The sequence below is a fragment of the Peromyscus maniculatus genome, chromosome 1, assembly GCF_049852395.1.
Source record: "Peromyscus maniculatus bairdii isolate BWxNUB_F1_BW_parent chromosome 1, HU_Pman_BW_mat_3.1, whole genome shotgun sequence".
Classification (NCBI taxonomy): domain Eukaryota; kingdom Metazoa; phylum Chordata; class Mammalia; order Rodentia; family Cricetidae; genus Peromyscus; species Peromyscus maniculatus.
Window position 1 is genome coordinate 13080876 of NC_134852.1, and position 22696 is coordinate 13103571.

Consider the following 22696-nt stretch of genomic DNA (forward strand, 5'->3'; position numbering starts at 1 on the left):
CCGGTGATCCCTCCCAACTCCAGAGGAACAGGTACCCCACCTCTCCAGGAGCTGACTACATTCGGTGACCTGTTTCTGTCCAGTGCCCGAGGGCTCGGCTGCTGGGTCTGCTGGAAGCCTCGCTATGAATGACCGAAGCAACCGTAGGCGGACAAGTGAGGCACTTGGGGGCCCTTTGCTCATCCTCGGGCCGACATTCTGGTTCCCTCTCTCCACGGGGCAGTTATGGTTGGGGGTGGTCTGAAAGGGCCAGGCCGCTTCTGGGGTGACCTGCACTGGCCTCTCTCCAGTGAAGGACGAAGAGACCTTTGAGATCTCCATCCCCTTCGAAGAGGCACCCCACTTAGACTCACAGATCTTCTACAGTCTGAGTCCCTCTCAGAGAAATTGTGAGGGTGAGCTGAAAGGGCGCGGAGGGACTGGACTCAGGTGGGGCACTGCCTCATCCTGGGGCATGACCCCTGCTGTTGTCCCTAGAGCCTCCAGAGGCCACCTCCCCGACCCTGGCCCTGATGAACAGCGTCAAGGCCCAGCTGCACATGGCCCTGGAGAGGAACTCGTGGTTGCAGAAGCGCATTGAGGACCTGGAGGAGGAGAGGGACTTTCTGCGGTGTCAGCTGGACAAATTCATTTCCTCAGCCCGGATGGATGCAGGTGGGGGCGGGGGCACACCGTTCCCCCCAGGACCCGGGGATTCAAAGCCCACTGTTGGGCCGACACCATGGGGACTTGCCATCCTTCCACTAAGAACCTGATATTTTAGGGTCTCCCCACCCAGCCATTCCCTTCGTGGTGTCAGAGACTCATGTCCTACCCTGTCATAGACTGTCCCTAACCCACTAGCCTCAAGCACTTGGTGTAACCGAGTCTGGATTTCCAGCCCAGGTTCCTCATCTTAGGGGAAATGTCCCTTGTCCCCTTGCCAGTAGGCCACCGGATTCCTCGGAGGGGCCCTGCCCACACCCCAGGACTTCTGAATCCTATATTCCAACCATCAGAGGTGCCCTGGAATAACAAATCAGTGGTCTGTTTCCCACCACCCTGTTCCGTATGGCTTGGCTAACGGTTTTTATTCCTCAGAGAGAGTGTGTGTATGTGGGGTGTCTCAGCTGTCCCCTAAACTCTGCCACAGGGTCATGGCAGTGTCTGCTCTTCCTGCCACACTCCTCATTCGATACTGCCCTTCCTTAGACTTCAGCTCAGGTCTTGGAGAACTTAACCAGGCCAGAACCGAACCTCTGTATCCAGCTGAGCTGCTGGCAGGCTTTCCAGCTGGTGATGATGTCAAAGCCCCAGCAAAGGGACGAAGGGGTCTCAGTTCCTGGGGACCCAGCTTTGGGATGGCATCATGTATGTCCCCTCTCCCTACACTGAGAGCTCTATCCTGGGTGACTCCCCAGGTACTGACTTCAGTCCTCCTCAGGAGTCCCTCCTTTGGAAGAAGCTGAGTCTGAGCCTCAGCTGGCTCCCTGTTCAGGGAAAGGTAGTTAGCCTTCTCCAGCACCCAAACTGAACTCTGATATCCAGCCCTCTCACCCAGAGCCTTGCCTGCCTCTGGAGGCCCCCGGATAGTTTCCCCTGCAGAAACCCCACATCATCACAGAGCCCAGTGAGCTCCTTGAATCCCAGCTAGCTCTAAGTCATTCATCCCTGGGCCTTCACCCTGTCCCCATCCCAAAGACCTAGCCTCCAGGTCCATTTTCCCCTCCCTTCGGGGCAGCGATAGGACATTGTGTCACAGTTCATTTTTTGTCTCTCCTCAGAGGACCACTGCCGGATGAAGCCTGGGCCACGGAGGGTTGATGGGGACAGCCGGGCTGGGGCTGGGGGAGAAGCTTCAGACCCGGAGTCCGCAGCCTCCTCCTTCAGCGGGGCGTCCGAAGAGGGCAGTGCCGGGGAAAGGAAGAGGCAGAAGCCCAAGGGAAGTACTGGCCGGCGGCGATTTGGGAAGCCCAAGGCTCGAGAGAGGCAGCGGGGTGAGTGGGGACATGTGATGGCCTGTTGGGGGGTGTCCACCTGCTATTGAGGTGTGAGGTCTGCCGCGATGCCCCAACTTACCCATATACAAAACCACCAGTCTCGGCCCCATCTCCTGAGTTAATTTCAAATTTCCGTTTACACCAGTCCTGTTTCCTCCTCAGAAAGGAGGCCCCTGGGCCCATCTCACAGGTGTTAGCCTTCCCCAGCATGCGCAGCCTCTCCTTTCCTCTGGTGTCCTGGCCTGCCTTCTTCAATCTCCCCCTGGTCCACCTCCACTTCTTACTCTGGTCTCTCCTGTTCCCGTTTTACTCTCCCTTCCCTTCCTCGATTTTCTCCCCGCTTGCTTCCTTTCTAACGCGCGCGCGCGCGCGGGCGTGTGTGTGTGTGTGTGTGTGTGTGTGTGTGTGTGTGTGTGTGTGTGTGTGTGTGTGTGTGTACCTTTCACCCCACCTCTCCTCCTCACGCCTGCCCTGCTGTTTCTCCCTGGGTCCCCACATGGCCGTCTTTCCCCGTTCTCCTTTCTGTCCGTCTGGCCCTGCAGTGAAGGACGCCGATGGGGTCCTCTGCCGCTACAAGAAGATCCTGGGCACCTTCCAGAAGCTCAAGAGCATGTCTCGAGCCTTTGAGCACCACCGCGTGGACCGGAACACGGTGGCGCTGACCACGCCCATCGCGGAGCTGCTCATTGTGGCTCCCGAGAAGCTGGCAGAGGTCGGAGAGTTCGACCCTTCCAAGGAGCGCCTGCTGGAGTACTCGCGCCGCTGCTTCCTGGCGCTGGACGACGAGACTCTCAAGAAGGTGCAGGCTCTCAAAAAGAGCAAGCTCCTCTTGCCCATCACCTACCGCTTCAAGCGGTGATGCCGGCGGCGGCCCACAGGCCTCCCCGCCCCGCAGATCGCTGCCAAGGCCGGGGTCCCCCCCGCACCCCCGGGGCCCCCTGCCGCCCTCCCCGAGCACTGGGCCCTGCCCCTCGGCCGCCCACGCTGGGCATGCCACCATCTCCATCCCACCCAGCAAGGGCGGCCAGCTCGGCCAGGAGCGGCCCATCTGCATCTTACACGAAGACAGAGCATTATTCAGAGAATTTAAATTAAAGAGACACGAACATTTTCAATAAACTGGGGCCCAGGTCTTCCTAGAAAGGGGCCGGGCCGGGAGGGGGGGTCCGTCGCCACGGAGACCGCGCTCGGGCTGGAGCCTCCGGAGAGGCTGGGGAGGACAGGGTGTCATTATCCCCAGGAGGCAGGGGCGGGGAAGGGGAGCAGCCGCCTCTTCCCCGGGGAACCAGGCGCGGCCGTGGCTGGGGCACCGGTCCAGTGACCTGCAGCTGAGCCTGCCTGCCGGGGGGAGGCGCCGTGTGGACCCCGTCCTGCTCGCCTGCCCGTCCTGCCCGCCCGCCAGGGGCCGGGAGGCGGCAGGCCCGGAGCGGGCACGTCCTGCGCTTGCGCGCTGGGCAGGAGCGGGGGTGGGAACGTGAACGCGATCGCCAAGGCAACCGGGAGAGCGCAGTCTGGCTTAACGGTCCCGGGGTTGGCACCCACGGGAGGGGTGGGCGTGGGGGAGTCCCCGCGCACGCGCAAGGTGGACTGAGACCGACTGGCCGCTACGCAGGCGCAGAAACGCCTCCCGCCGCCTCCTTAATCATCTTGCGCAGGCGCCCCGAGCCGCGCTAAAAAAAAAACCAAAAAACCTCCGCAGAGGCCTCCAGCCCCCGTGGCCCCCACTGGCTGCGATTGTCCCGCACACCTTCCCTGGCCTTCCGCGAGGTCGGCCTTTCTTCCCGATCGCCTCGCCGAGAGAGCCAGGCGCCCGGAGTGAGACCCCGCCCCCTCTCCCGTAGCTCCCCGACCCACCTCTCCTCTGCACTCCCTCCCTTTCTGGGTCTTGGAGCCGAAAGGAGCCGAAGCGACGGCGGAAAAAGCCGAAGTTTCCCCCGGTGCCTGAGGCCTTCCCGAAGCCGTGGCGGAAGGGAACGGAAGTCTCCGGAAGGGGCGGAGTGACCCAGTGGAACCTCCGGAAAGAGCCGAAGATTAGAATCGGGCTTAGTCTCTTGAGGGGCCGTGAGCGAGCGCTGGAAACCTTCGGAAAGAGCCGAAGGTCTGGACGGTTGGGATTGTTGGAAGAGACCGACTGCTTGGACGGGGCCAGCGAGGGGTGGGGCGGATCTTCAGAGCAAGCCAGAGCCTGGGGCGGCTTGAGCTGTAGGAAAAACCCGAACCTTTAGAAGGGGCTGGCGGAGGGAACGCGAGGACCCACGGAATCCTCCGAACGTTGAGACACTAGTCTCCGAAAAGTTGCCGAAACTTGGGCAGCCTGCAAAATCCTCGCCTTGGGTGATTCCGAGGGCCGCCGCCGCCGCCGCCCGCAGACTCCTCGGTCTGCGGCCGAGAATAGCCGACTGGCTTCGGAACCGGGCTCGGGGCGGCTCGGCGGGGGGCGGGGCGAGGGGGCGGAGTCGGGGCGGGGCGGGGCTTGGGGGGGCCTTGATTAGGTAGGCGACGGAGCGCCGGCGGGGGCCGGAAGTAGCCGGAGCCAGCGGCGGAAGTAGCCGGAGCGGGCGGGCGGCAAGGCGAGGCGAGAGCTGCACAGGGCCCTACGCGGCCGCCTAAGCATGTCGGACTTCGACGAGTTCGAGCGGCAGCTCAACGAGAATAAACAAGGTGAGGGCGCCGGGGCTGTGGGGCGGCCTCTTGCTTCGCTCCGTGCCCCCTCCGCCGTTTCTCCCTCTGGGTCCCCCTCCCCGGGGCCGCATGATTTAACCCCCCCCCCCGTCCGCGCGCCCCGTCCACGTGACCGCCCCTTCTCCCCGCCGAGGGAAGGGGCCGCGGGCCGGGCGCAGGGCGCGTGCGCGCAGCGCTCTCCCGCGCCCACGTGGTCCCGGCGGAGGCGGCGCGTTGCGTCGGCGCGTTGAGAGCGCGCCGCATTCTTCTACGTGAGGTTTTTTTTTTTTTTGGTTTTTAGGTTTTTCTCTTTTATTTGAGCAAGAGATGAATTTAGGTCCCTTAATCCAGCCTTTTTTCTTTTGCTGCCTTGGCACTTCCGCTTCCGGTCGGGCGTACTTTTCCTTTCTCCACGCCCCCTTTGTTTCCAAAATGGCGGTGGCGAGGCATTCCCTCCCCCCCCTTTCCTTCACGTGGACTGGCGCTGCAATCTCCCCGTGCTTGCAGATTTCGAGCCTGTTATATATTTCCTCGATTTCTCTGGAGCTTTCCCGCCAGAATATTTCTGTCCCAGCCGCCACCCGGCGCCTTATATGTAAATGTGTCCGACACCTGTTTGCCCGCCAAAGTCGGGGAAGCCACTGCATTCTTTGTGCCCATCACACACAAATCTTGTATGCCTTGGGGTTTTTGGCGGCTGACAGTTTCTGAGAGTGTCTTCCACATCCCTGATTTTAGGCAAACCCCAAGTCCTTGTATCATTTCCAACTCGGGTACTTAGACGCAGTCTCACCGTGGAGGTAAAATAGTCAACAAAATGAGAAAGAGAGGGAGCTGGCCTAATTGACATTAATGGATTAGTGGATGCAGGTACTCCAAGGTAGGATCTTGTATTGTGAATTTGGATCAGAAAGACAGGCTGTGTCGGTGCTGATGAGTTTAGGGATCCAGAAGAAAGGGTTCTTGTAAGACATGCCTACAACCTTCTCTGTTTTGGTTTGAGACTGAAGAAGGGCTTAAGTTTCTTGAGGATTGATGCTCAAGCCTTTTGTTCCTGGTTGGTGTTTGCAGGACTGGATGAGGCAATCAGAATTCTTTGAATTGAAGCTAGAGTTGAGAAGAGAGTACCTGAAACAGTGTACGTGGAAAAAGTAATTTTTCTGAGTGCCATTGGTGTTTTCTTTGAGTAGTCTACTGCGTAGGAATTGAATACCTGAGTTCAAATACCTGCATTTGCTGTTGGTAGATATGATGCTCTAATACCTTTGTATCTGTCTCCTGTATGCTGACTATCACTGTATAGTTACTGGGTTTTTGAGATTAGTAACAGTGGTATACATTGATTATAGTTGTAATTAAACTCAGGGCTTACCATGTGTCAAGGCATGGCAATTTGTTAATAACTAATTTTCTCCCCCAAGGCAGGGGGAAGACAGTCCTGGCTGTCTTTGAACTCTGAGTAGATCAGGCTGAGAGAGATCCACCTGCCTTAGCCTCCCAAGTGCTGGGATTAATGGCGTGCGCCACCACCGCCCGGCTAAATAGGTTTAAGTGAATCATTTGTAACAGGCTTCTGAGGACAAAATAATTTCTTGTTGATCGGGCAAAAAACTGAGACTCATAAAGTTTTTATTTTTCCTTTAAAAAAGAAAAAAGCTCCAGGCATTACTTAGTCGAAAGCTGGAGCTGAGATTAAGTGGAGCAATGCGCACATATAGTATGTGGCTTGGATTACAGTAAATGCTTGATTAGCCATATTTGTTACTGTGTAGACAGGTGATCGTTGCTCAGGTAGACCTGGTGTTCTAGTTATAGAATGGTGGGGAAAGTGGATGCCCAGTGTTACTCCTGTAAGACCTCGAGACCTGAGTGGTGTAGATGTGACCTTCATTCAAGGAAGAGAAAACTGGATGTTAAAGCTAAGATCCTGCTTTTATTTAGAGCTCTGACTGCAAAGCCAGTTGCACTGTGCTGCAAGTGGAGCTGATTTAGCTGGCCTTTGAGGCTGTGGTAGATGAGTTGTAGTTCCAGAGTGTCCCTGCTGATGTTGGAAACAGGGCCTGAGACCTGGCACCCAAGGGTTGGTTGGTGGAGCTTTGTACAGAAGACAACTGTAGTATAGCATTTTGAGCAAATGAAAATTCCATTTTCTCAACTGGCCAGCGTCGTCATGTGGAAGGCGCTTGCCTTGCTGGAAGAAAATTCTGCCAACTTGTCACCCTGCCTGTGGGTATCTGTCTCTGACCCAGCCTCCCTGTATTTCTCAGCTTCAGCCCTTTTCAGCCCCCTAAGTCTTCCCTGCTTGCTCTAGGCACCCGGTGTTGTCATTGCTTCCTCTCTGGAGTTCTTCGCCGGTCTTTGAGGCTTAGCAGCAGGAAAGACATTTGAGATTTATTTATAAGTGGTGCCACTTCAGGCGTGGAGTCGGAGCTGCCTGGTGCTGTGCCTGTCCCAATATTCCATTGATTGCCTCTGTCTAACTCTTGATTGGTAGGTTTTTTATTTTTTGGGTGTGTGAATGCAAATAATAAAATCAATCCTTTGTCGTTAGTAGTTGTGCCCAGACTGAAGTGAATGTTCTGCCTGATCCTCAACAATGCAGCCTGGTGTCTAACTTACTGGCATTGCAATTTGAGTTGGGGCTTCATTGTTTCTTAGCCGTTGGGCTTTGAGCAAGTCATGGTCTCCTCATGCCTCAGTTTCCTTTTATCTGCTATATGAGCTTCTAGTTTTTCCAAAGCAATAGTGATAATTACATGCAAGTGAAAGTATTGTCTGTAGTTTCTGATAGAAGCATCTTGAGATTGTGTTTTCTTTCCTGGGTGCTTTTCTCAGTATTAGTAGCTAATGGAGTTAAAATAGATTTCAAATTTTGCTACTTCTTCTTTTTTTTTTTTTTTTTTTTTGGTTTTTTCGAGACAGGGTTTCTCTGTGTAGCTTTGCGCCTTTCCTGGAACTCGCTTTGGAGACCAGGTTGGCCTTGAACTCAGAGATCCGCCTGGCTCTGCCTCCCGAGTGCTGGGATTAAAGGTGTGCGCCACCACCGCCCCGGCCATCAAATTTTGCTACTTCTTGCATCAGAAAAATATATAATACAAATGTGTGGTGAGTTTAAAATCTACTTTGAGATCTTTTTCATTGCTTTTTCCTACTGCTAGTCTTAGAAGTCAGTACTTTTAGGATACACCTGTTAACAATTTTCAAGTTTGTTTTTGTCTGTCACAGGGTCTCCTTTAACTTACTAGCCTCCAGTTCCTGTCTCAGCCTTCCACATGCTGGGAACATTAATGTGCCTCCTTACTCCTGACTTTGTGTATATGTGTTTGTGTAGACTTGACGGTTGAGAAATCAGTGGTACCTTGGAATTAAGGAAATACATTGAAGTGATCCTGGTTTAGCGTCTACCTTGAAGGGCCAGTCTCCAGAATTGAGGTTATATAGTTGTGTTTTTGTAGGTCCAGCAGGCCTGGAACTCTGTGTAGACTAGGCTGGCCTCGAAGTCGAAGAGATCCATCTGCCTGCCTTTGCCCTCTTAAGGTTCTGTAGTTTTTCTTGCAAGGCTGTTCTCTGTTAGTAGCCATAGTCTCTGAGGCAAAGAGGCTAAGAAGCAGAATAGATATTAGTGAAGACACAAGTCCTTATTCTGTCTAGCCCATCCTGCCTTTGGCTTTGAGAGAGTCAGGCAGGGAGGGTCTGGTGGTTTTGGATGAGGCTGCTCTGGACCACCAGTTGAAGTACTGGAGAGGCATCTTTTCCTTACTTTCTGTACATTCAGAAAGAAGTCCTCTTTTTCAGAGGGTGCTTGCTCTTACATTATTCACCTGGTTGGGAAGGGATGGAGTTGAGTTTCCTCATTTCTTAGGGTTACTAGATCCTGCCTGGCACCTGACCCTTGGGGCCTTATGGTGGGACTGTGGGTGCCAGCTGGTTGCAGAGGTTTTTCCTGAGGGGTTGCTGAGTTTCTTCAGGAAAACATCATTGGGTCTCTTGATTCCCCAGCCTCTAGCCCTGCCCCTCTCAGGGACGACCCTGGGGTCAGGCCCCTCAGCCCTCGAGGGGGACCAGGAGCCAGCCTCCTCTGTCTTCTCTGGCTCCTCAGCTCCTCTTGAGCATCTTCAGGTATCTTACACCCCGGGGGCATTTCCAGGCCCTGTCCCTTTGGTCCCTTCAGAGTCCTTGGGGACTCGGGTGTGGACCCAGGAAGCCTGTTGTCTCCCTCCATTAAAGCCCTCCCCTGGGGGGGGTGGCCTCCCCGGGTCTTGGCATAGCCACCACGCAGGGTGGGCTGGGCCTGCACTTTCTCTCCACTCATCCCATCTCTTCTCACACTTGTCCAGAACGGGACAAGGAGAACCGGCATCGGAAGCGTAGCCACAGCCGCTCTCGAAGCCGGGACCGTAAGCGCAGGAGCCGGAGCCGAGATCGGCGTAACCGGGACCAGCGCAGTGCCTCTCGGGACAGGCGAAGGAGAAGGTACTAGAACTCTGGGACGGACCTCTGGCTGGGCCCTCTGTCAGAACCTGGGTCTGTGTGGCTGTTCTCTGTATGGGTGCCCCTTGTTCTGCCTTGAACTCGGGTTTCCCTGTTTCTGGGGTTTGAGTTTCTCTTTCGGCAGTACCAGTGGGTTGCTGGGGGCAATAGTTCCTGGGGATAGGGAATGAGGCTTTTTCTATTTCCCTTTCTAAGGGTAACTCTGTCCCTGTCTTTGAGGGCCCAGTTGTTTTTCCTTGCTCTCATTCTGTTTGGGGTTGTTTTCCCTGCTTCCTAGGCGTTCTGGAGTAGGGTAATAGTTGAAGCTTGGGCTTTAGTTTCCAGCTCAGGGCTGTTGGTCTAGTTATTCAGTCATCTTCTCCTCTGGGTTTCCCTCCTCCTCTCTGTTGCTCCTAGGTAAGGAAGTGTGGGATCTCTGAAGTCTCCTTCCTCATCTCACTTTCTCCATAGAATGACATAGCTTCTTCCTGCTCCTTCTCCTTACTTCCTCTTTCCTGGGAGTAGTAGGGTTGGGGGTGGTTGGCGGGGCCGAGGGGACCTGCATGCTCCCTGTTCTCCTCGGTCCTGCCTCAGTCCCGGGGTTCAGTGACCTTGGGTGGGGTATGTTGCATTGGGAAGACAAGGTCCCCAGTCACTCCTCCCATACCTTTCCCTCCCTCCCCCAGCAAACCTTTGACCAGAGGCGCTAAAGAGGAGCACGGTGGATTGATGTGAGCTTCTCTCCTGCCCCTTCTGCCCCACGTCCACTCCCTCCTTCCTCACCTGTGCATCTTGCCTGCTTTGTGTCCCCACCCTGGCCTGAGCCCTGGGGAAGAGTGTCATCTGCCTGTGTCCCGCCCAGGCCCAGCTCTCCCTCCTGGAGAGAGTGGAGCCTATGTGTGGGAGGTGTGGAGGGCTGGGAGGGGCCCCTGGTGGGTCTTGCAGGCCCGGTGTTGGTCAGACTGAGGTTACCCTGCCACACTTTCCCTTCCCCTTCCCCAGTCGTTCCCCCCGCCATGAGAAGAAGAAGAAGGTGCGTAAATACTGGGACGTACCACCACCTGGCTTTGAGCACATCACCCCAATGCAGTACAAGGCCATGCAAGGTAGGCCTCCCCCACTTGCTCACAGGCTGTTGTGGAGGTTAACATTGGGACATCTCTTCCATGAGTTGTGCGTGTGTCCTTGGTGAGACTGAAGGATCTCACCCCAAGGGCTCTGGCACCTGCTCAGAGTAGCCCTGCTGGAGGAGGGAATTAAGTCTTCCCCACCGGGCCCTTAGGAAACCAGGCTTCTTAGCTTGGGGCCCTGCTGCTGAGTTGACTTGGCTGATTGAAGAGCTTCTAAATGAAGTGGGCTAGAGGGTGGGTGGGTGAGGTCAGTGTATGCTGAGTGGTCCTGGTTTTAGGGTTGCTCTAATGGGGTTTTACTCTGTTTGTACCCATCTTGAAGCTGCGGGTCAGATTCCAGCCACTGCCCTTCTCCCCACCATGACTCCTGATGGTCTGGCTGTGACCCCAACGCCGGTGCCTGTGGTTGGGAGCCAGATGACCAGACAGGCCAGGCGCCTCTACGTGGGCAACATCCCTTTTGGCATCACTGAGGTACTGCCCTCCTCCTACCCCTGCCCTCTCCCCTGTCCCCCCACCTTGTTCCTCCCCTCCCTCCATTCCCTTTCCCCAACCTGCACGGGTCAGACTCTGTTCCTGCAAGACCCCCCGGCCCCCTCCCAGACGGACGGATGGAGTTGAGCCAGCCAGGGGCCGGGCTGGGGGTGGCCCCTCCCTCCCTCCTCTTCCCCTCTCCCGTCTCCCTTTCCCCAACCTCCTCCAGCAACCCAGGGATCAAACACACACATAACGTACCTACCTACATATTGTACCTACGTGTTGGAGAGAGACAGAGAGGGAGACTCGACACACATACACACAGACGCACGTCCCTGCAGTTTTCTGACATGCTCTCCTCTTCTGCCGTCTATCCACATCCTTTTCCCACACATCCCTCCCATGGTCGCTGTTCTTTTATTTTTGATAGCCCTGACCTCCCCCACCTTCCCCTACCGCTCCTCTCCCCCATCCCTCTCCCCACCCCTTCCCGTGGCACCCCCTGAGAATCCCGAGATCAAAGAGTTGTTTCCATTTCTCTTTAAAGTGAAATATTGTGGGGCTGAGATCCCTCGTAGCAACAAAAAGTTTGCTACCATCGTCGAAGGCAAGTAAGGTCCATTCTGACTTTCTCAACCTGCACTTTGCTACATTTGATAAACCAGCCCCCGGACTCCAGGGCCAGGTCCCTCCACATCACTCTTTTCTCCCCCCTCCCGCCCTGCCCCTCCTCCCCTGCTCCTCCATCCCTCCTGCCCTGCACTCTCCTCCGTGCTCCGCCTCTCTCTGGGCTCCCTTCCTGTCCCTTGGCTTGTCTTCTCTTCTTGCCTGTTGCTCTTCTGCCTTCCCTGCCTTGTCTGCACCGGGTGTTTCTTCTGTGTCGTCATCCTCGTGCTTTTCTTTCTCCTGCTGTCCTGTTCTTCCATCCTTTCTTGAATAACGTTTCCTCCTCCTCCTCTTCCTCCTCGTGTTTGGACTCCATGGCTCCCTCACGCCTGTCCTGTCTGGCCGTTTGCTCCTGTCTCCTGTCTCCTCCTCCTCCTCCTGCATTTGTTCCTACCATTGACCTCTGTACCCTGACCCGTATTCCACTGTCCCTTCCCCTTCTCCCTCCCCTCATTCCTCTCCCCTTACCCCCAAACCCCTCTGTGTCTCCCTCTCTCACCCTTCCCCTCCTCTCTCCACCTCCCTCCCCGCCCTCCCCTGTCTCCTATTCCCTCTGCAGGAGGCTATGATGGACTTCTTCAACGCCCAGATGCGCTTGGGCGGATTGACGCAGGCCCCCGGCAACCCAGTCTTGGCTGTGCAGATAAATCAAGACAAGAATTTTGCCTTTTTGGAGGTGAGCTTTCCAGTGACGGGGTAAGGGGTAAGGGGCTGGTCTGTGCTGCCCTCTCTGGCGGCTTTCTCTGCCACCCGTTTTCCATTTGGCTGCTGTAGGAGCTCTGCAGTCCCCTCCTTCTTATGCCTTCTGTGTTCTCTCTCCCCTGGGAGGCCTGTTTGGGCCCTGCTTGCTTTGTGGGTTTCTGCGGACTGTTCTGGCCCAGTCCACTCTGCTTAGGCTACACTGGTCTTGCAGAGGACACAATGTGCTTTTTTCTGTTTGGGGCTTAGGCTGAAGCAGTTCACTCCAGATGTTTGTTTCTAAGTCACCTTTCAAGGCAGTTACTCTCTATGATCTATGCAGACCTAGCTTTCAACTCTGGGGCCATACTCATCAAACACAGTGGAGGTGCTGGAGTGATCTAGGCTGCTGAGGTTCTTGAGTGTTCCTTCTCAGTCTGCACTTGCCCATCGGAGTCTACTTTGATTTGTACTGTTGGAGACTTCATCAGCTTAAATGTCGCTTCATCAGAAAGCCTGGGCTGTCATTGCCACTAAACTCAGTTGACCTGACTTCCCATGCTGGCTTCTCTCAGCAGTTGGTCCCTTTCCAGCACTGTCTGTCAGAGCTTAGGACTCTGTGCTTGCTTTCATATCTGTGGGGTGCCAGGATATTTGCTTTCTAGAATGTGAACTTCTAGAAGCAATCTCGTGACTGTTAGTCCATTGGCCAGTCCAGGGTTTGGTGTATGATATTTGTTTATACAAGTGGGAGGAAAGTTACAGTCCTGGGGTCTGGGGGCTAGTCTAATCTAGTCCCTGCCTACCTGTTAATTCTACTGTTTTTCTTTTTCCTTCAGTTCCGTTCAGTGGATGAGACGACCCAGGCCATGGCCTTTGATGGCATCATCTTCCAGGGCCAGTCATTGAAGATTCGAAGGCCTCATGACTACCAGCCGCTGCCTGGCATGTCAGAGAACCCTTCTGTTTATGTGCCTGGTGAGTGGGAATTTGTTGGGGAGGGAGGTGGGGGGATTGGATTCACTATTCCTTCCACCCAGATTCCTGTACTTAGCCCAGCTAGAGTTGCTTGGAGATAGTGTGTGTGATTTGGACCCTGTGGATACTCTTCTAGCTTAGCATGTGTCCTGGGCATCTGAGGTGGTGAGCTGTGATCTGGGAATACACAGCCTGTAAATGTCAGCCAGGTCCAGACCAGAGGTGTTGGGAAGTGTGGCACTTGCAGTCTGGGCATTGTTTCTGCCTTGGCCCCTTGGTCCTGGAATTTCAGGGCTTGGTGTGTATGTATGTACCTACAGGTGCATATCAACAGACCTCTGCCTGGTCCTGGTGTGTCAGTGCTCACTGATTCCATGTCTGTCTGGCATGTGTTCTGGGCTATTTCTTCTAGTTGTATTTACTATCACCTCTGATTGGTAGGTCACAGTGTGAAACCTACAGACAGGGTCATTGAGAAAAATAGATTTTGAATGTTCTGCATTAATCTTTCAGAATTTAAAAGGCTCTGCATGTGTGTCAACCTGCAGGCCGTAGTTTGCTGAGCTAGCATTTGGCAGATGAGGTGGGGTGTAAGTGGAGATGTGTAACTTGTTTGTCCTGCTGGGCTGTAGGAAGCCATGGTGTTGGGGCTCTAGCTAAGTGGGAATGAGGGCCAGGTCTGAGGTTGATTGGGACTTTCAGAATTGGGGGTCCTGCTTGCTTGCTGATGCTCAGCATTGGAGGATGCCCACTGGGGCCAAGTCCCCCCTTCACTTTAGAGCAGGGAAAAACTCCTGGTAGTGGAGGTCTTGGGGTCAGGGCCCTGACTACCACATACATTTTCACAGTAAGGTCTGGTGAGGCCAGTGCCTCTTTCCACTCTTTACACGTTTAGGTCTGAAACTAACATGCTCCTCAGTGTACTGCTTGAAGAAGATTCACTGGTACTGAGGATTGAACCCAGGGTCTCTGCCGTGAATCCCAGGCCCCTTTGAGTTCTTGAGAGAGGGTCTCTCACTACAGGGCTGGAGCTGGAGCTTCCTGCCCCTCACTGCTTGAGTGATTGGGGTTATTACTAGGCCTGTGCCTAGGTCCAGCTTGCTCGATGACTGGTAGTGTTTTGAGGCAGAGTCTTGAGGGAGGCCTTGAACTTTTGGTCTTTCTGCATCAGCCTCTTGCATATTTGGGATTATAGTCTTGTACCAGGAGGCCTGGCTGTAGAGTTTTTTTGTATATGGTATAACTGTACCCCAGACTGGTCTCCCAATTCGACTCCTCGCCTCCAGTGTTGGGATCACAAGCATGTGCCACACGACACCTGCCTCTGTTAAGTGTTAATCACAGTTTGATAGGACATCCTCTGTAGAAGGTGGAATTGTCCTTTCACAGAGGAGGAAAGCCGGGAATGGTGGTGAATTTTTTTGTTCATGGTCATTAAATTCATAGGTATCCTGGGCTGCACAGGTTGGCTCTGGAGCCTCTGCTCAGCTTTTCTCTGTCCTCTGGTGTTAACCTTTCTGCTGTAACAGTAAGTGCAGGCACAGGTGCTTTGGGTCATGCTGCTGAGTGGCAAGCCTCTTCCACAGGGAGTCTGCTGCCATTAAACCATAGTCTTTGGGAGGTGCCTACCTGAAGAGGGTTGGCTTTCCAGCTCTGCCTCTGATTTGGCACCTCCTTACCACTTTAGAGAACGCAGCAGCAAGTGGAATTCTGCCTTTATGCCCTATCTTCTGAATTTCCAAAGGAGGAAAACAAATGTCACTACATAGACCAAAGAAGAAAAACGTGATGAAATCTAATATCTTGATCATTGGGTTAAAAAACAATTTGTAAATTGGAAGGCTGACATCCTCCCTGGTGAGAGTGTGTGCTGGTAACTTGAGATTGCTGTCACCTGGAGTGGAAGCCGGAGCTGCATTTCCACAGAAGTGAACCTCTTCTTAGTCACCAGTGTTGGCACCTTGTGTCCCTGGAATTAAGTGGTTCAGTGTGCTTGTGTATGTCCCCTTGTGTAGTGTGGTGTTCTCCCTGGTTCTGTGGGTGTAGACAGCAAAGAATTGAACTCAGGGCACCTAGCTTGGGTCCTGCCGTGGGCTGCCTTTGAGATACGGCACAATGATTACCAGATTGCTCTTGGGGTCCAGCTGCTGCCATGACCTGCCTTACTGCTTACTTGTCAGAGTGACGAAGAGCCAAGCTGCTGAGCTGCCTTTGAGAGACAGGACACTGTTGAGTTGGGCTCTAGAAGTCACCTTTGCCTACCCTTAGGGCTTTACTCCTTTTGAATTAGACCTGGGGGTTTTGATGAGATAGATTTAATTTTTTTTTTTTAAGTTTCATTTTATGTGTGTGAGTGTTTCTACTACATATGTCTGTGTACCGTATGCATGCCTGGTGCCCAAGGAGGTCAGAAGAGTGAGTCGGATCTCTAGAACTGGAGTTATGGATGGTTGTGAGCCATCATGCGGGTGCTGGTAAACTGAACCTGCGTCCATTGCAAGAACAAGTTCTTAACTGTTCAGCCATCTCTCCAGCTCCAGATGGCAGGTGTTTAAAGTAGTTGTTCCTGACCAATGGCAGCGCTGGATATGCCCTGGTTCTCAGTGCTTCTGCTTGTCATGGTGGCTCTTGAACTGGGCCTGTAGTGGTCTGTATGAGTCTACTACTGGGTTAGAAGTCTCTGGGTTGATGCCTGCAGTTCTCTGGGGCTAAAGTGTTATAATGGGGCAGATGATAGCCTGGAAGATGGATGGGGCACAGTGGCTGAGGTTTTAGGGTATGCCCATTAATATCTTACCCTCTCATAGATTAGGATGGACTGCTGAACTTAGTAGGGGGAGGGCAGAAAACGGGGAGGCTACATAGCGGGACTTTTGAACTGAGGAGTCAGGCTGGATTGATGCTGGGGCCCGATGACGGCTCTGAGAATTAAGTGATGGTAGTACTGGTGAGGCTTGCATGGTGCCACAGCGAACTGTCTGGCCAGCACTTACTTATCCATATGGGTCCAGAGTTGAGCTGAGCAGGCAGGTCAGACTTCCTCAGCTGATAGCACCGTGTAGCTACATTGGCTCTTGAATGGATCCTGAACACAGCTTCCCAGAGCCGGCCACGAGTCACCATTGCAGTAGTGGCTAGCACTGAGGCCTGCTCTGTGGTTCTCAGCAGCCTCTCCGCTCCTTGTCACTCTGCCCTGGAAACAGGCCACCCCTGCAGGACCCTGAAGGCAAAGGACTGAGCATCTGAGTGAGAGTTCCGAGGGGTTGGCAGATCTTAGGACATCTTTGACGTTCAGTTGTTGGTGTTCTACGTGTACTTGTCAGAATGTGGGGGGTGTGGTGTAGGAAGTGTGTATAGTGTGGGTTCCTCCCTCCCACCTTTATTGATGAGGTGTCTTAGGTAGGATAGGACTTGTGAAGGGGCTTACTGTAGACTTTTTTTTGAGACTGAGCCTCCTGCCTTAGCCTTCTAAGTGTTGAAAGACAAGCGTGGTCGGGGGCAGGTTGGGGATTTAGCTCAGTGGTAGAGCACAAGGCCCTGGGTTCTTCAGTCCTCAGCTCCTAAGAGAGAAAGACAAGCGTGTATATTACCACTCCCTGCTTCTCCTTGGATGTTGGGAACTAAATGACTGTATACTGGAGTTGAAGTCTTTATACATTCTGTCTTTAGGAGTTGTGTCCACTGTAGTCCCAGACTCGGCCCACAAACTGTTCATCGGGGGCTTGCCCAACTACCTGAATGATGACCAGGTAAGTCCTCTGCCCCCTTGCTAGCCACCCCTCTCAGCCTGACCAAACCCTGATGGATTGTTGGCCTCCTGCAGGTGAAGGAACTGCTGACATCCTTCGGGCCTCTGAAGGCCTTCAACCTGGTCAAGGATAGTGCCACAGGGCTCTCCAAGGGCTATGCCTTCTGTGAGTACGTGGACATCAACGTGACAGATCAGGTGAGCCCTGAGCGCCTTCTTAACTTTGCTGTGTTTCTAAGCCTAGGTCTCCTCTCCTCAGGCTAGGGTGGGAGGTGGTTGGTCTGAAGCAAGGGCTTGAGGGGACTCATCCTTTCCCGTGGTTTTGCCTCTTTCCAAACTAAATGCCCTTGGCCTTCCGCTCTTTCCCCATCGATGCTTGGTGCTTTGGGGGAAGTGCTGGGCCCCGGTTCCTGACCTGTGCCTCCCCCGCACCCCTCCCACCCTTCGTCCTCTGACCATAGGCCATTGCGGGGCTGAATGGGATGCAGCTAGGGGACAAGAAGCTGCTTGTCCAGAGGGCGAGTGTAGGAGCCAAGAATGCCACGCTGGTGAGCCTCCCGGCACGTCATCTTCCATTGGCTAGAGGGACCCTGGGGGTGGGAAGGGTTGGATGGGAAGGTTTTCTTAAGTTCGGCCCCAGTTTTCATGGGAGGGGATTTGGGCAGTGGGTTCATAAAAGTGTTTAAGTAGAGGAATGGTCCCCCTGGTTGGGTGTGAGAGGCACAGGCTTGAATGGAGGGAGGCTAGTCTGAGCCATTTGGTGACATTGCTGTTCTCCCTGACCCCACAGAGTACTATCAATCAGACACCTGTGACCCTTCAAGTGCCCGGCCTGATGAGCTCTCAGGTGCAAATGGGCGGTCACCCGACTGAGGTCCTGTGCCTCATGAACATGGTGCTGCCCGAGGAGCTGTTGGACGATGAGGAGTATGAGGAGATTGTAGAGGATGTACGAGATGAGTGCAGCAAGTATGGGCTGGTCAAGTCCATTGAGATTCCCCGGCCCGTGGACGGCGTCGAGGTGCCTGGCTGTGGAAAGGTCAGGGTGCTGTCTTTGTTTTGTGTGCCACCCTTCCCACCCTCTGCATCTCTCCATAGCCCTCCAGTTCTGGCCAAGAGTGATGCAGGGGCTCCAGAGAGGACCAAGGCCTTGTGGGAGCTTGGGGCCTATAGCAAGAATTTGGTCTCAACCTATCTGTTTTTTCTGTTCCTTGTGGGATATGTTTGCAAGTGGCTTTGCCTTCCTTGTGAGATGAAGAGAAAGGTGCCATATACAGTCATTACTTACGTGTCTCAGGTGCCAAGTACGCCTTGAAAGCTATGTCTGTTCTTGTCAGTGGCTCCCGAACCTCTTCATAGGATGTGGCACAAATGTGACAAGCCACACACACAGCTAGGCATCACATGTCTGTGGTCTTGATTTCAGAGGCCACGGAGTTAACACCTCTGCACTGTGCTAGGTTTAGATAAGCTTTGCATGTCCACCTTGGAAGGTGCTGCTGAGGGTTGGTGGTATTCTTACTCTGCTATATTTGGTTGTGAACAGAGCTCTTGACCACAAACAGCTGGGGACACAGTTTTGTTGGGCAGTACCAGGAAGGCTGGGAATCAAAGTTGTCTGATTCCTTAATTTTCTTTCTGGTACTGGAGATGGGGTCCAGGACCTCTCATATACTAGCTAGGCAAGTGCTTTACTACTGAGTCACATCCACAGACCCAGGTTCTGGTTCTAGATAGGTAGTAGTTGAAAGGTGGAAGTAAGTTTCAGTGAGGTGAGGTTATCTTGCTAGGCAAGTCTGTCCTCAGCGGATGAACAGAAAGCAGAGACTTCAGGTAGTATTGCTGTGTGTGTGGTTCATGGTGGGTATATTCAGGGTAGGGACACCACCCCCATCCCCCACCCCCAAGACAGGGTTTCTCTGTAGCCTTGGCTGTTCTGGAACTCTCTCTGTAGACCAAGCTGGCCCCAAACTCAGAAATCTGCCTGCCTCTGCCTCCTGAGTGCTGGGATTAAAGGTGTGTGTCACCACCGCCAGACCAAAAGTAGGGGCTTGCTGTGTCCCTGTGGAGCTGATGGCTGTATGGCAGGCAGGTGTGAATGAGTTGAGAGGACAGGATGTGCAGCCTTGGGTGGTGGAAAGGAGCATGAGTAGGGTTTGTGAGAGAAGGCCCGCTTTGCAGGAAGGACTAGGGAGAGGGCCTTAGGAAGTTGAGGAGGAAGCCTAGGGCTTTTCCCTAGAGGAGAGAGAGAGGCTGAGGTGAGGCCAGCTAGTTTGGTGAGTGTATGGAGAGGGCCCAGGCGTGAGTCAGGTGATCTGTGAAATATCTCGTGTTAACCTGAGAGATGCTGATCTGCTTTAAAGTATGTTCCAGTGCTGGAGGATTGATGTGTTTTATAGTCAAGGACGTACTGCATACAGTCCTGTAAAGTGTTATCATCTGGTGATATACAGTTTGTATCTCCCATAAAATTTGAAGTGGTGATATTGTGAAATTGCCCAGTGACATTCAGAAACCATTGGTGTCCATGAGTGGTGTGGTGTTGGCTGTAGTAGGGGATGAAAGAAATGGATGAGTTTGGGAGGCTTGAGCCTTCAACTGTCCATATCTTGGTGATTGGTATGGGTTTGTGGAGATGGAGAGGGAGAAAGGCCCAAGAGACTAAGAGTGTCAGGTGAGGTGGAGGGCAACAACAGACTTGGCCCGCCTGCCACCTTTGAGGTCACTTACCTGGAGACCCTAATAGCTACTGCTAGGAAGCAGTCAGCTGGACAGATGGGAACTCCAGGGGCTGGGGGTTGGTAGAAACAAGTGTGCCAGTTCCTAAGGGGAGGCTGGGCAGGTTCCAAACGTACTGTGGGAATGCAGCCGAGGTGTGCAGGGTGGGCTGGGGGTGCAGGAGTCAGGAGGAAGACGACCTCCTCCCTGCTTCCTGTGACACCATTTGTATCCTAGGGAAGCCTGGCTTGAGTGGGACTGAGTAAGTACAGGGGAAGGGTGAATGGAGAGGTTGCCTTCTTGAGCAGCTGGCCTTTTTTTTTTCTTTTTCTTTTTTTTTCGAGACAGGGTTTCTCTGTGTAGCTTTGCGCCTTTCCTGGAACTCACTTGGTAGCCCAGGCTGGCCTCGAACTCACAGAGATCCGCCTGGCTCTGCCTCCCGAGTGCTGGGATTAAAGGCGTGCGCCACCACCGCCCGGCTGAGCAGCTGGCCTTTTTATTTATTTATTTTTTTAAATGGATTTTTCATATTTGAGACAGGGTTTTGCTATGTTGCCTAGGCTGGCTGGCATCGAACTCTCAGGCTTTGGCACTGGAAGCATACACTACTATTCACCTTATTTTTGTTGTTTATGGGTCTTTTAAAAATACCTAAGAGAGGAGCTAGGTGGTGATGGCACATGAGGCAGAGGCAGGTGGATCTCTGAGTTCGAGGCTAGCCTGGTCTACAGAGTGAGTTCCAGGACAGCCCTAGCTACACAGAGAAACCCTGTCTCAAAAGGAAAGAAAGAAAGAAAGTAAGAGGCTGATGTGGCTATTTTCAGTATTTATCACCCAGCTCTCAAGTTATCAATATTTCTGGGAGTGGCTTTGTTTCTGCTCTGAGATCGGGTCTTGGGTAGCCCCGGCTGGCCTTGGGCCTGTGATCCTGCCTTAGACTCCCTGGTGCTGGGGATAGCAGGTGTGTATCCTCACACCTGGCTTATACAGTGCTTAAAGCATGTCTCAGAGTTCATGTTAGAAATCTAGCTATATTTCTCAATTGTTGACATTTTGGAATAGATAAGTGTTTTGGGGTTTGGCCATTTATAGGTAGGTGCTACGTCCTCTTTGTGACAACAGACATTGCTCATTATCTCCTGGGGACATGCTCTGTCCCTAGTTGAGATCCAGTGTTGTAACCTTAGTTTAAAAAACCCCAAAGAATACTGTTACTACAGCAAAACAGCCTTCATTAATTTCTTGGTGTCTAATCTACCTAAGTTTTGTTCTGTCTCTGGAATGTCTTGTTTCAGTAAGGTCCAAACCCCAAATTTGGTTGCTGTTTGTTCGTTTCTTTTAAATAGATCCCCCCCCACCCCCCGCCCCCCGCCAGGGTTTCTCTGTGTAGCTTTGGAGCCTTTCCTGGAACTCACTCTGTAGACGAGGCTGGCCTCGAACTCACAGAGATCCGCCTGCCTCTGCCTCCTGAGTCCTGGGATTAAAGGCGTACGCCACCACTGCCCGGCTTCTTTTAAACAGGTTTTTAACGCACACACTTTTGTATTTGTGCAAACATGGGACAGCTTTCAGGAGAGAAGTCAGGTCTTTCCGAAAGTGGTTGAGGGGCTTGAACTCAGGGTGTCAGAGTTGTATAGCAAGCTTTTGGCCCCACAGTTTGTCCTATCAGTTTTATCTCGTCATCCCCACCCCATCTCCCTTCAAAGTCAAGCTGGTTGTTGAAGTAGGGCGGTAGTTGTTGGGTCTTCCATGTTAGAGTAGCTTCCTGTATTCATGTCCTGTAAGCAGGGAGGACAAGATTAGTGGCATGAATAGATGAAGGTTCAAGTGCTTTAATTCCGTTTGGACTTGGAACCTCATTTCTGAGCTTTCCTTATCCACTGTGGGGGACGGCGTGGCTGTTACCGGGCTCGGGGAGCACCCTGTGGAAGCCTGATAGAGAAGTGACCCTTCTCCTCTGGGATCTTGCCTCTGGCCACCTGCCCAGTGTACCCAGGTGACTCAGGCCTGCCTGTTTTTCTCCATTCCTGTGATGTCGCTGTTCTTTGCTGTCTTGGGTTCGGAGAATGTTTGGGTGAGCATCCTCAAACTGAACTGAAGGTCTTTTCATGGTCTGTGTTGAGGTGTTCTCTCGTTTCCTGCGCTGATTCTGGACTTCAATGTGACTGGTTGCTTGGGGCCAGCCTTGTTCACAGCTCTGCCTCTTGTTCCTACAGATCTTTGTGGAGTTCACCTCTGTGTTTGACTGCCAGAAAGCCATGCAGGGCCTAACCGGCCGCAAGTTCGCCAACAGAGTGGTGGTCACAAAATACTGTGACCCTGACTCTTACCACCGCCGGGACTTCTGGTAGAGGTGGCTGGGGGAGGGTGGGGGCAGGGCTGGCTGGGGGCTTTCCCCACCTGTCCCCCCCTCCTTTCTCCCCTCGCTGAAGATGATGGGCAGAGGAGTGACAGCCGAATGACAGCCGGCAGCAACTGGAATGGCAGCAATTAAGGGGGGCGGGGGGCGGGGGGCTAGGGCAGGAAGGGGCCTGGGCAAGTGCACACAGGCCCACACAGACACATGCACCCACAGACACAGAGGGAAGGGGCTGGGGCGGGGCTGTGTGCACAGCAGGGCGGGTAGGACCCCACAGCCCCGTCCCAGGCGGCTCCTCTATCCCTACACCCTCTCCTCCCCTCCCCATGGTAGGAACATAGCGTGTTTATATTTTATGGCCAAACTCTTTTGAATTTTGTTGTCTGGCCCTCAGTGCCCTGCCCTCCCTTTGCAGGACCACAGCTCCCGTCCTCTGGCTTCTGGTCCTCCCTGTTCTCCACCCTGGTTTCTTAAGTAGTTGGTTCTTCTCTTTAGTCTTACCCTGACCCTCAACCCGTGGTCTCCGTCCCGCTCCTCCTCTCTGTGGCAGTTTCATATTTGCTAATACGAATTTGCTCATTAAACATTTTGTTGTATTTTACTTTCTGGAGCCCCTTCTGTGTCCAGTGTGTGCGCCCTTCTCTTGCGGTCGTGGGTGTGGGCGGTGGTGCCAGGGAGGGAGGCGGGCCTGAGCACCTCATGGGCGCCATCCTGGAGGGCTCAGGTGCCGGCTCCGATGGTTCCCGCCTCTTCACCGCTGAATGTGTTGATGCGGAAGTGACGCAAGGGTACACAGACGCAGTCCCGTGCGCCGGAAGTGATGCCAGGGAGG

General features: G+C 53.6%; 2 protein-coding genes across 12 annotated transcripts; both read left to right on the top strand.

Annotated features, from left to right (window-relative positions):
* Positions 1-14: 14 nt before the first annotated feature.
* On the top strand, positions 15-2838 carry Ccdc106 (coiled-coil domain containing 106). Of its 2 annotated transcripts, XM_015985541.3 has the most exons (5): positions 15-155; positions 291-395; positions 478-654; positions 1764-1976; positions 2522-2838. In XM_015985541.3, the coding sequence occupies exons 1-5, from the start codon at positions 125-127 to the stop codon at positions 2836-2838; spliced, it is 843 nt and encodes a 280-aa protein (XP_015841027.1). In that variant the 5' UTR covers positions 15-124. The 2 variants fall into 2 exon arrangements, with proteins under 2 accessions (XP_015841027.1, XP_042126765.1); XM_042270831.2 differs by lacking the exon at positions 291-395 and having other exon boundaries at positions 17-155.
* Positions 2839-4440: 1602 nt separating this feature from the next.
* On the top strand, positions 4441-22474 carry U2af2 (U2 small nuclear RNA auxiliary factor 2). Of its 10 annotated transcripts, XM_076570164.1 has the most exons (13): positions 4476-4640; positions 8640-8759; positions 8978-9113; positions 9797-9841; positions 10113-10216; positions 10563-10714; positions 11943-12059; positions 12901-13039; positions 16709-16788; positions 16863-16985; positions 17249-17347; positions 17578-17826; positions 21722-22474. In XM_076570164.1, the coding sequence occupies exons 5-13, from the start codon at positions 10195-10197 to the stop codon at positions 21854-21856; spliced, it is 1116 nt and encodes a 371-aa protein (XP_076426279.1). In that variant the 5' UTR covers positions 4476-4640; positions 8640-8759; positions 8978-9113; positions 9797-9841; positions 10113-10194; the 3' UTR covers positions 21857-22474. The 10 variants fall into 10 exon arrangements, with proteins under 10 accessions (XP_076426249.1, XP_076426254.1, XP_076426247.1 ...); XM_076570134.1 differs by lacking the exon at positions 8640-8759 and having other exon boundaries at positions 4441-4640; positions 17249-17335; XM_076570132.1 differs by lacking the exon at positions 8640-8759 and having other exon boundaries at positions 4451-4640.
* Positions 22475-22696: the final 222 nt, after the last annotated feature.

Coding starts and splice junctions, on each gene's coding strand:
- Ccdc106 (XM_015985541.3), top strand. CDS start 125: ATGAATGACCGAAGCAACCGTAGGCGGACAA. Junction 396..477: donor CTCTCAGAGAAATTGTGAGG/GTGAGCTGAAAG, acceptor TGTTGTCCCTAG/AGCCTCCAGAGGCCACCTCC. Junction 655..1,763: donor CTCAGCCCGGATGGATGCAG/GTGGGGGCGGGG, acceptor GTCTCTCCTCAG/AGGACCACTGCCGGATGAAG.
- U2af2 (XM_076570132.1), top strand. CDS start 4,592: ATGTCGGACTTCGACGAGTTCGAGCGGCAGCTCAACGAGAATAAACAA. Junction 10,715..11,942: donor TCCCTTTTGGCATCACTGAG/GTACTGCCCTCC, acceptor TTCCCTCTGCAG/GAGGCTATGATGGACTTCTT. Junction 16,789..16,862: donor ACTACCTGAATGATGACCAG/GTAAGTCCTCTG, acceptor GGCCTCCTGCAG/GTGAAGGAACTGCTGACATC.